General features: G+C 35.8%; 1 protein-coding gene across 3 annotated transcripts in view; it reads left to right on the forward strand.

Annotated features, from left to right (window-relative positions):
* The window catches only part of CLEC16A (C-type lectin domain containing 16A), a 76,267-nt gene that overhangs the window by 42,222 nt on the left and 21,880 nt on the right, over positions 1 to 12,165 (forward strand). For all 3 annotated transcript variants that reach the window (XM_068422811.1, XM_068422809.1, XM_068422810.1), the window contains exons 19-21: positions 6,892 to 7,043; positions 7,767 to 7,971; positions 9,353 to 9,523. In XM_068422811.1, coding sequence (XP_068278912.1) covers positions 6,892 to 7,043; positions 7,767 to 7,971; positions 9,353 to 9,523 — 528 coding nt within the window. The remainder of the gene's footprint in view (positions 1 to 6,891; positions 7,044 to 7,766; positions 7,972 to 9,352; positions 9,524 to 12,165) is intronic.

A 12,165-nucleotide genomic window follows, 5' to 3' on the forward strand; every position in this document is an offset into this window, starting at 1 on the left:
CAGGTCTGTTCAGTGAACATAAACAGTACACTACAATCAGGAAAATGAAACTTAGTTCAATTTATTTGCGTAAGTAGTATTTAATTTTAACATAAACTGCCTAGGCAAATGAACACTTCCTTCTGTAGTTTAGTAAGAGATTTCACTGTGGGTAGATAACACTAAAATTTTTAGCTTTTGATTCTTATGAATATTTTTAAATAACTTAATTTCAAAACTGTGTTAAGTATGCTAAAAGATATTTTGGTTTAGTTTTCTTTCCAAAGTATTGATGTTTGGGATTTGTCTATCTCATTCCTAAATAGATTATCATATTTGAGGAAAAGAGTGAGCCAAAATGTAGTGCAGGTGTATGACCAGAGACATGTCCTCTAATTTCAACTAAATGTACTTCTTGGGAACACGTAGGTAGATGCTTGATTTGTTGCATTCTTGATGCAAAGGCTCCTGCAATCTTTCAGTTGCTTAGTCTATGAAGGTTAATGCTGTGTAACAGACTGATCTCCATTCCCCTCATTTCCTCAATGATGACACTTCTGTGACTGAAATATCAGGATTTTCCAAGTTTAACAGATGCTTTGGAGGTTTTAGATTGTACAGTTGCTAAGCTTTCTTCAGAGGTGAATGAGTGGCATTTCCTTCTCATGTTAAAAGTGAGGTATTGGCTTAAAAAGATATTATTTCAGAGCAAGACAAGCATACTTTTCCTGTTAGAAATTTAACTGTTCCCAGGCTACTGTCCTGTTATGAAGACCTGCATGTAAAACAAGGTCTTTGTCATTCCTTGTGCTTCTGGAAATACTTCCTCTCAGAAAAGGTTTTTCCTCAGAAGTTCTTCTGATTTGCTCTCTGGATTGTCATATTCAGGAATTCATTATGGATTCTGTCCAGTTGAGAGTTTTGGCAAGTGTGAAAGAAAAAAAAGAAATAAAACCCCCACTACCCAAAGCATCTCTAACATTGACTTGTCCTTTGGTTTACATTCTGAAATGCGCACCCTGGATTTCTCCTCAATTTATCTTACCTTCTCAGTTCATGTGTATACAGTCCTGTATTTTTCTTCTCTTTTCAAGGTCATCTTAAATCTCTGCCTTTTTCCGAAATCTTCCTTTTGTTCAGTGAATCTTAACATAGTCTTTTTGTTTTATAAAAAGTCTTCAGCATTAATACTGTCTTTGAGACCTTTGAGACAGGTGATGAGAAATTCATTAAAGAAGAGTTCTTCTTTTAAAGTGGTTAGTATTTCTTGCAAGAACAGAGATTTCGAGTCACTCTTAGCAGTTATTCTTGCTCTTTTCTGCTGTTCCTGATGGGAACAGTGCTCCCCTGCTTAAGAAGGGTGGTGGCATCCTGTCCTGACCAAGAGGAGGGACTAATATGTGAACTGAGATTCTGACTTTCTACTGGACAAAAGAGAGACGGCAGACATACTGAGAAAGTCATTCTGAGCCTCTCTGAAACAGGGATGTTTATTGTGAAGAGTAACAAGTAGTTTTAAACTATTCAACAACATGGTCAAAATATAGATTATCAGAAACCTTTCTGGATAGAGAGTATGGTGCAGATAATTGTTTCAGACGACTTACATAAAATTTGAAATGGCTTTGTAAACTCTGAGTATATTTGGGGAATATGTTGTAGTTCTGTCGAGGGTCATGTATTAGTCTATAAACTCATTTCATCAAAGTGCAAAACTACTAACTCTGAAGTTCTTTGCAATTAAAGACTGTCATAGTAAGTAGTAAAGCAGAATATCGTAGCAAATGGGCTACATGCTGTTGGAAAAAGTTCTTTTAGGTAAAGTGGGAGGTGGTGCATTAACTATCTGCAGCCTAATGCTTATCTTGCACTGCCAGCTATGCACACAAAGTGCTAAATGTTTTCTCTAACACCTTTTAATGTCTGCAGATGATTTCTAGAATTGTGATGACTGTAAATGATAAAATCATTAAAGATCAAGCCCTGAGGCAGGTCAGGTACATTTAGACCATCTCCTAGAGTAGCTGTTATATTTGTAAAGACTTCATATAATACAGTCTTTCCAGGCAAATAGTTGCCTGTGTTCATGCAATATTTTCACCTAATTTAAATCATCTTGGCTGCAAGCAGCTGAAGTCTTTGAACTCTCCTTCCTAGGCTGTATTTCCTAAAAGTTGTATTTTTCTTGGAGAAAGTCCAACAAAATCTTGGATCCATGTCTTGGAGACGTAGTGTCTGAACTGGTTACAAGCTTCATTTTTCACGAGGAAAAAACTAAGCATTGCTGTTAATCTCAGAAATGACACTACACTTTTTTTTGCAGCCGTGTCACATCAGTGAGCCGTTCAGTCTGTGGTTCACTTTAATCCCCGGATCAAATTTCAGTAGTACTGAAGTTTAACTGAGCTTGAAATTCTTTCATCCAAATGTGGTTGGATGTCTGTAACTGTTTTATAGCATAGCTGTAAGTATTCTCAGATCAGTTCACTGCAAGTGTGTTTAACCACACTTTCTCTTCTGTTTTTGTCATAGAGGATGACTGTAGTGTACGACCCTTCAGCAGCTGTGAACTAGAAACAGTCATGTAAATGGGGTACATTCAGTTGTATGAACTCAAAAGATTCCTGTAACAGTTGCCTAATAAATGAGTAATTTTCCTTTCTGTTCTTTGATAAACTTCTACAATGTAAAGTAATGCTTTACTTCAAGTTTTTGTCAGATCTAAAATGAAAACTTTCTGCTCTGGAAAACTTCTGCCCTTTGAGTTCTTTACCTTAAGTACTGCATTTTTGTGGTTAGGCAGTTGAACTTGTACAGCAGTAACTCCAAATATTTTAATCTGCTTGCTGTTGCACGAAAAACTGCATAAATACTGGACAAAACCAAGTATTTGAGAACTTAACAACTCTATTTGGTGTTGCGGCCTGTACGTTGAGAATCTCACAACAGATTATTCCCAAAATTCAGCAACCTCAGATTACATATTTGGAGGGGTCCAAATTCAGTTACTTCAGGTCTTGAGCTGTTCCACGAATTCGTATCAACTGAATTAAATACAGTGATGGACTAATTGGATTAAAGAATGAAAAAGGCAATAAATAAAGGGTCACAAGTTAAGAAATAGCCAGACATGTTCCAGAGTCCTGTTTTGAAACACATCTGTAATTGTTGAAAGCCTTAAGGGCTCATTAACACTGATAACACTTTATACTTGGTATTGAAACTGCTTCAAAAACGGTATCAGCTATAAGAGTTTATGCAATGTAGAGGATAGGCCATATAGCTATAAGTCCATCCTCCTTTAGTCATACCAACTGTTTGAGAATTAGTTCCTTCTCAGTTAATAGCTATATTCATAGGGATTTTCTTGTTTTATTCTGTTTCTATGGGTTGGAAACAAACATTGCATATATCCTGTGCATTACGTACAACTTCCCTGAAGTTAGTTCTATTTGAACTAAAGTGTATTCCTAGAAAACCATTCATTCTTGATTAGAAACTTTATCCTGTGAAGGAACGGACTACCAATCGTGTAGTTTCATCAATTATTTTCACCATGGAACTGCTGCCATTTGTAGCTTTTGTCTATTAGATTTCACCCTGTATTAAATTTCTTATCCATTTGTACTATTTACCTATGAATTAAAATCTTCCTGCCTCCCAGGTATTCTTTAAACTGTTAGTTGAATTATTAAGCTTTTTGCTTTAAAAAAAAAGGCTTTTTGTTGTGGTGGTCTTTCAAGTTTCTTTCAGCCTGCTTCTTGAAAACCGTGTACTTCAGCTGGCACAGTGTTACAGTAATACACCAGTGTAAAGCAGAGGTGTTACCCCACTGTGTACATTCAGAGATCATGTCTGCCATTTTAATGTAGAAATATGTTCACTTTGTTATCAACTGTAATTCTAAGTCTCCTTCAGAGAAGTTAAATCCTGGCTACAATCTTTCTTACTAGAAGGCTTCTGTTTTTCATTCCCTGATGTATATAACATTATGCATTTCAAAACAATCAAATACGTTTGGGTGTTTTATGTCTAAGTTCACAGGCCAGTTCAGAATAAATGACACTTGCATTATTCTTGTTTTCCCATGACTTAGAAACGTTGATAATAACTTCAAGGTTTACAGTTGTAAACGAAAAGGTGGAATAATTTAGGTATTAGAAAGTAATTTCTGGAGGGATGTATTAGATCTATATGTCTGTGATCACTTCTAGATGTGTATGAATAAAATATATAAAAATACAGATATACTTTTGGATCAAAAATTTAGATAAAGCTTTTCATGCATTTAATATATATTGTTATCTTTTATTGTTGAGATTATTAGAATGTCATTGGTACAGTAATATTAGAGTAGGATCCTGTTGGCTAAACATAGCCTGCATTGCCATTTTAGATCCCCTATGATTTTCTGCCTGGTGTCTCAGCTGCTTCTCTAAAAAGGAATAAATCTCCCATAGGCTCCTATAGTAGTATTTGCCAATCCTGTATGGATTTCTTGAGCCTTCTAGGGCATATAAGAAGGTAATAGCAATCAATCCTCATGTAACTGAATCACGTCCTGTATGTATTGCAGAAAAGTAGCAGCGTTGTATTTATTGATTAAACTTGTTTTCTCAAATTTCAAAAGCCAGATTAGCATTAATTATCCTCTTTTAATTGTATTAGGGTTCCATAGTTCCTCCCTTTCTCTCATACCACCCAATCAATTTTGAGTGGATCCTGCTGATAAAGGGTAATTGGTAGAATCATAGAAATGTTAGTTGGAAGGAACCTATTGGTTGTGGTGTGTGGGGTTTTTTGGGGGGAAGAGGAGGTTGGTTCGGGGAGGAGTGTTTGTTTTGGGTTTTTTTTGAAACTTGAAGACCTTTGATGATAGAAATTCCACAACCTTTCTGTGTAACCTGCTGTGCTGTATTATGCATGAAAGAATTTCCTCCACTTCCCAAACTGTAACTTATGGCTGTTCTCCCTAGTTGTATGACCTGCCCCTGCAAAGAGCTGTATGCTTCCACTTGTAGCTTGTATCTATCCCACAGATGTTTCTAGTATGAAATATGGTGTTAACTACTTGTTTAGATGTTTGGATAAGTAAACTTAAGTTTTACTGTTTTGTATAACCTGCAGCCTCATTCCTACCCATTTAGCTAATTCTTCTAGTTTTATTTTTAGGTTGTTTTTTTCTTCCATGGGAAGCTAAAGAGGAGAAAAACAGTAGTCAGATACTTTTTTCCATTGTTTTAATTCAGATACTGAACATAGTTGAACCTTAGCAGGATTATTTTTAATGCATTGCGTAAATAACATGAAAAATGCTACAGCTGGGTTTCAGATGCAAGAGCACCTAACATCAGTGTTCAGTATGAAGATACTGCTATAAGTGTTAGCGATCCATTGAATTCTGTGTATCAGAATGGCTCCCTTCAGGTAGATATAAAAAATCTGAATAAGAAGGCAGCCTTTTTGAAAGATGCTTACCTTACTGTAAACGATACCATTTATCAAACTGATTTCAGAATATGGACACATGTCTAAAAATACAGCATCCTTAGAAATAGTATGTGGAATAGGAGGGGGAAAAAACCTCATACATCTTAACGGCAATTGATGCCTATAGCATTGAACCCTCACTTTGGGAAAGGCTGTCTGAATGAATAACTCCAAACTGCCAAGTCTATCAAAGTCTTAGCAATACTAAGGAATGAGAGCACTAAGGAGAATGTGTGTATTGAAAAACTACACCTAATGTAGACGCAAAATATAGAACTCATTGCTTTCAAGTCAGTTGGTTTCTATCCTAAAAAAAAAACCAAAACCAAAACCCAATCAAAACTTGGAGGAAACAGTTAAAATGCTGCAACTTAGCTGGCTAAGTCCATCAGATTATGTGGAGTACCATCTAGAATTGCAAAGATGATGAACTCGGTAGGACAGCATGCACGGTCATAGAATCTTTTACTTGCTATAAATTGTACTAGATGAGAGAGAGAAAAAAGACCTGTGTGTATTAAGTATGTGAATGAAAGTATCAATTTGAAGCAAAGGAAAAAGCGACTCTAGTAAGATTAGCAAAGGTCTGCTAGGAGGTGTCAGTGCCATTTTATGGGGTGCTCACTAGACTTCAGCTGCTGTAAAGCAAGTGATTTAGGTACTTTTCAAGTATGATGGGTTTAAACTGGATCAGGTGCAGTGAGGAGATGCAGGAGGATCACGGAATGGTGTATTTGCTTCTCGAGATCTGTATTTTGGGGCTTGTTTGAGGGGTCCTAGAGTAATGGTTAGGAGAGGATATGTTTATTCAATATAAATGAATAAAATGGGTGGGTAAAGGAAAAAATGTCACCTCAACAAATATTGGCAAAAACCTGATACAGTTTACCTGGAGAGTCCATATAGTCTTGAAGTTGAAAGGCTTCCAATAGTCAGGTTTCAGACCTGTAGAAATTTAAGTTGTGTCAGAATGGAGCCTAAGTTTATAATGAGAGATGTAATTGCCTGCAGTGGTGTGGGACTGTATCTGGTCTTTTGACAAGACTTTTTGGGACTTCCACTTAGTGAGAGAAGTCAACACTGTTGCAATTTCACCACTGAAATGAAGTGACCTTTTATATGAAAAGGTAATGAAGGTGGTAAGAGGAAACGAGGTGCGTATATTACACATCTTATACGTAACTTGTAAGGTATCTGAATCACTGTTGTTAAAATATATCCTGCCCTTTCTATGTAACTATAAATATGATAGCGAAATGCAAAATATATATTAAAAAAACTGACCTTGGATAACTTTAACCATGTGTTGTAAAGATGATTACACTTTTATATATTAACATTTTATGTTGCATAAAACAACCAAAACCCAGAATCTACAACTTCAGTAGCTATGTAACTTTTTTCCTTCCTTCCTTCCTTCAGATAACAGTGATCTAATTGCTTGCACAGTCATAACAAAGGATGGGGGTCAAGTTCAGAGGTTCCTGGCTGTGGATATTTACCAGATGAGTTTGGTTGAGCCAGATGTTGCCAGACTTGGATGGGGAGTAGTGAAGTTTGCAGGCCTTTTGCAGGTAAGAGAAGTTTCAGTCTGGGTGGTTACTTTTTCTCAGATGAAAATCTACATTTATGTTGGATAAAGAGTAATACTAATATTAGCTTATATATTTAAGCTCTGTACCATGCTTACTTGTTTCTTCTGTTACTAGTCCTTTTTCTAGTTCCTGCCTTTTGGACTATTTCTGGTTTTCTGAAGAAGTTTACATAGCTAACTAGAGGCACACCTGAAAATGAGATAACTTCCCCAGTATATATTGGGCTGTGTTCATTTGAACACTGAAATTGTATACAACTAGGATTGTGTCCCAAGCACTTTCCTTAAGTGGCACAGTAATGAACTGTCCTAGAGTTCTGATCTTCCTACACAGATAGGGAAGGTGACAGGTCGTAACTTCAAAATTATCTGTGCTTGTCTAATTGATTTCAAAAGCTTTAAGAAGTTTCTCTCATTTGTGTCTCTTTCTTGGCTTGCTTAGCCAACACTGTTTATGTTTCCTGAAATTTCACTATTCTCAAATAACTTAACTGAATTTTAAACTGACTTAATCTCTATGAGTACCAATTTCTGAAGTACTAAATCCAAGGTTGTACAACTTGCATAGTCTTTTTTTGTAACATGGAAACTGGTTTTTTTTTTTTTGAGCTTTAGTGGAGCATTCATAGGGTTTTCTTTCATGTTGATATTTATAGTTTAAAAATACTTTTTCATTAGCTACTTTCCTTCTCTTTCTTTTTAGGATATGCAAGTGACGGGAGTAGAGGATGACAGTAGAGCTCTGAACATAATAATTCATAAGCCCGCCTCAAGTCCTCATTCAAAGCCCTTCCCTATCCTTCAAGCTATGTTTATTTTTTCTGATCACATTCGCTGCATTATTGCAAAACAGCGTCTTGCAAAAGGCCGTATCCAAGCTCGGCGTATGAAAATGCAGAGAATAGCAGGTGAATGGTTATTTTGAAATAATTCTGAGAAACAAGACTTGTATGCCATAGCAAGTCATTCATATAAGGATGTGTTAGAAAAATCTAAGAAGTGGCATGCCACAGAAAACTGTAAACCAGTGTCTAATTTCCAAGCACTAGATTTTATTGGAGTAAAATATGTGTTTTCATATCTAATGATAAGACGCATCAAAGAAAGGATGCAAAAGAAGGAATGCTGTCTTGTTACCACTAGCTGTCAATCATTTCACAAAACTCAGCATTTCTCTTTAAATGTGATTCAGTGATTCAAAATTCAAACGCCCTACTTAGAAAGTAGATGTTCTGCTGCCCTAGGACTAAATTGGAGCTCAGCTTCCCTGAGTCCTACGTTGAATGGTGTTGATGGTGATGCTTAATGCTTGGATGTGGTGTGATGAGCAATCCAAACTGTTAAGTGGAGAATCAGCAGCTAGATTTCTGTGTTGGGAGGAAATACATGCGAAGAGATGAAGGAAAGAGTTAATTTGAGTGAATAGCAAAGAGTGATTAAAATATTACTTGAATATTAAGTGAGTGAAGTGTAAATTGAAGCTTACCAGCAAACTGAGTGAATTGGTGCATATAGAAAAGGAAACTGAAATACAGGAAGGAAAATAGATGGGTAAATGAAAAAGGACACCAGCTATCTCAGTTACTTGGATTGTCCAAGAGCAATAATGAACTAATTAGAGTTGTGAAAAACAAAGTCATAGCTGGTATTAAAATTGTTGAGTTGGTCAGAGAATTATTCTGATTATAGATGGTTTAAGATTATTTTAGTGTCTTACAGTTCTGTAGGAAGCTAACTAAAAAGAGTTTTATGCTTTGAGTTCACAAAATAGATATGTCATACTTTTATGGCTTGCGTCATGTTAAAAAATTTAAAGCAAGTTTGATGTTAATGCAGGTCTATTTTGCTAAATTTTTGTTAAAAATTTAGGTTGAATGGTAACGCAAAGGCATTTTTTTTGCCAGTTTAAAGCAGGTTGTCCCTTTACATGGCTTTCTGCAGTGTTCAGTTGTAACTAATGAATTACTTTATTTGTACAGGGAAAACGGAAGATATTTTTTTAGTAGCTCCTATGGCTTGTTTAACACAAGGAGCTTACTGTAATCCTTTTTTTCTCCTCCACTGTATTCTGAGGCTTACTTAGTGTGAATGTGGTATGGACAGAAATGGTAGAAGAGGTTGCCAGAAATGTATCTCTTCTTTTCCGATAAAGAGGTAAATGCAGGCAAGTTATGTTAAACGATCTGGTTTAGTCTTAAGATCCTGAGCAAACTATCAATTTTATTTTCGCCTATTCTTCCTTTTATGCATGTTTGAGTAACAAAAGTTATCAATTGTGATTAAACATAGCTCTCCTGGATCTTCCTGTTCCGTCTTCAACTGAAGTTGTTATGGGTTTTGGACACAGCTCTGCAGCTGCAGCCCAACATCTTCCATTTAGATTTTATGATCAGTCACGACGTGGTAGCAGTGATCCTACAGTGCAACGCTCTGTTTTTGCATCTGTTGACAAAGTTCCAGGTGAGATTAGCATTCATTATCAAGCAATTTTTGCTTCGTGATTTGTATCTGCAAAAGCTGAACTGGAACTTGTATAAGCAATGAAAAGCTTACTGTAACATGTTTCTGAACACACAACTCCAGGATGAGGCTTATGGAAAAGTTTACTCCTAGAGAAACAAGTAATACCTGGGTGTGTATTCCAGGTATGCTGTAAGCAAAACATCCATGGCAGTTTCTCCAAATACACTGGAAGTGTCTTAATACTTTGCCTTCCTTTACAAATTGAGTCAGTTTAAATCATGTTTCACATACTCAGTATTTATGCAACACATCTGTCAGTTGTGCATAGTTCCTCCTTTAATTTGGTTATGATCATTTTCTTGCCAGTGTGTAAAAATAGCTGGGCTACTGTGCATGGCTTCATTTACCTTAGAGGCAGCAAGACAGAAAAGGGCCACAGCTACTCCTAAAACATTAGCTTCGAATTGGGATTAAAGGAATGGTTCTACATAATGAGCTCTTTGCTCTTTTGTCTCCTTATTGTCTATTTCACAAATTGACTTCTCAGCGTAGATTTTTTTTTTTTCCCCAGATAGTGAACTTTTCTTCTTTTGGATTGAGTCATTTTAGAGTTGAATCTCATCCTACTTGAAAGTACTTAATTTTGCTGTGTTATACAAAAAGATGCAATCTTGTTACCACTAGCTGCTAATCATGTCACAAAACTCAGCATTTCTCTTTAAATGTGATTCAGCGATTGAAAACTCAAATACCCTACTTAGAAAGCAGATGTTCTACTGCCCTAGGACTAAATTGGAGCTCAGCATGCCTGAGTCCTGAGTCTAGGGAACAGAAATCATAAAAGCATTTATATTGCAGGTCAGGTTTTTCAAAAGACAAGTGTATGTTTTATGATGGGAATGTGTTTCCTTATTTGATGTGACTTCCATGGAAAAGGTGTGGTTGAAAAGATGCCAGGGTTACTGTTTCAGAATTAACCTTCTTTAAGAAGAGTGTGCTTGTGTTCATAACAAGTGACTTCATCTACTAATTCTTTTTTTTTTTTTGAGGGGTGCAGTGGGGGAGCTATTGGGGGTGGTGCAACATGGTAGTTTGTTCAAAAAAAAACACTTACTTTGAATTCCAGGAAATGGAGACTTCCACTGTATGCACATGCAAATCCAGAGGAAAAAAATATTTTGAAGCTTTTGTTTGATACAAAGTATGAGAAACTAGGCACAGAACATGAAGTATCTCAAATGCTGCATTTTTTTAAATGCATTTTATGATAACCAGTAATATAATAAAAATGGATTAATATATTGTTTTACATCTGATTACAAAATAAACATCAAATGCCTCTTCCTTCTTCCCTTATATTCGCTAATAAATTAATGAGATTTCCTAGTTCCAAGTGACTTTCATAGGAATCTGTGTTTATCCCTTAATCAGGCTTGGAGTGATTTTTACCTTAAGAGAAAGATTTTGTGCCTTTTAAAAAAGCTTATTGAACAAGTTGCAGTTAAATCACTAGCTTCATGTGTTCATGGAAATGTGTATAACCTTTTGTAATTTAGTTGCCTTCTCCATCTGCAGTAAAAAAACAGATCCTTTTGATCAAAGTACTAATGAGGAACTTGACATTCACAGCTGATGAGCATCTGCACTTGTTACTGATTTTATGAGGTTAGATTGCTCAGCACATTTGAACGTCATATACAAGTTATTTTGAAACTGTACTGTGGGATTCTGATCAACCCTTTCATGTTTATCATCAACCGCAGCTAATGTAGGAACATCAGATTGGGATAGTTTACTTTAGTACTACGTTTCTGCCAATGTGAGATGGTTGAAGTGTCCTGTGCTCCATAATTCTAGGATACAGTTGCTTTTATAGCTCATAAGTATATTTACAGTATTTTTTGATTCCTTTGTTCTATGCAAGAATGGTGGAGGACAACTGTTAACTCAGTTTATCACCTCAGTTTGTTTTTTCTACTTAATGTTCTTTGAACCATTCCAAGTTTGATATTTAGTTATAGCTGATGCTTTTAAAGACCCAACTCAGCCTTTTTTATACCTATTTATATTGCCTGGTCATCAGAACTGTGGGATATGAACTAGGTACTAGTCTTCCTGTCATCATCAGAATGATGTAGAACTAAATTTCTGTGCAGAGGTATTCAAGCAGAAGTGCCTAATTGAGGTAGTTTGGCAGCACTAAGATTACACAAGATACAATTAACTTGATTTACATAATATGAATTACTGCTTGTGTGCAAGAAATGAAAGGTACCATTGAAACAGAGTTAAATATGCAGTACTGCTAGTTAGATTATTTTTTTTTAATAAGGAACAAGTTTGAAAACAATCTTTGACTGTTACCATTTCAGGAGGTTACTATTTACAAGGATTATTTTCAGTAAAAAAACAGCACTTCAAAATAGCACATTCTGAGACTGAGAATTCTCAAGTTGTGTTTTAGTGCTGACATATGCTTTAGCTCTCTCCATGCCAGTTAAACTACAGTAACTATTCTAATTTCTTTCAACTTGTGGAAAGGACTTTTCTGGTTGATGGAAGTGATTGTGGCATACTTTAATGTTAGAGCTCCTTTGTGCATTAAAGGACAGTCAAAATAAATGCTGTCTTAACAAAAT

The sequence above is a fragment of the Nyctibius grandis genome, chromosome Z (assembly GCF_013368605.1).
Source record: "Nyctibius grandis isolate bNycGra1 chromosome Z, bNycGra1.pri, whole genome shotgun sequence".
NCBI lineage: Eukaryota > Metazoa > Chordata > Aves > Nyctibiiformes > Nyctibiidae > Nyctibius > Nyctibius grandis.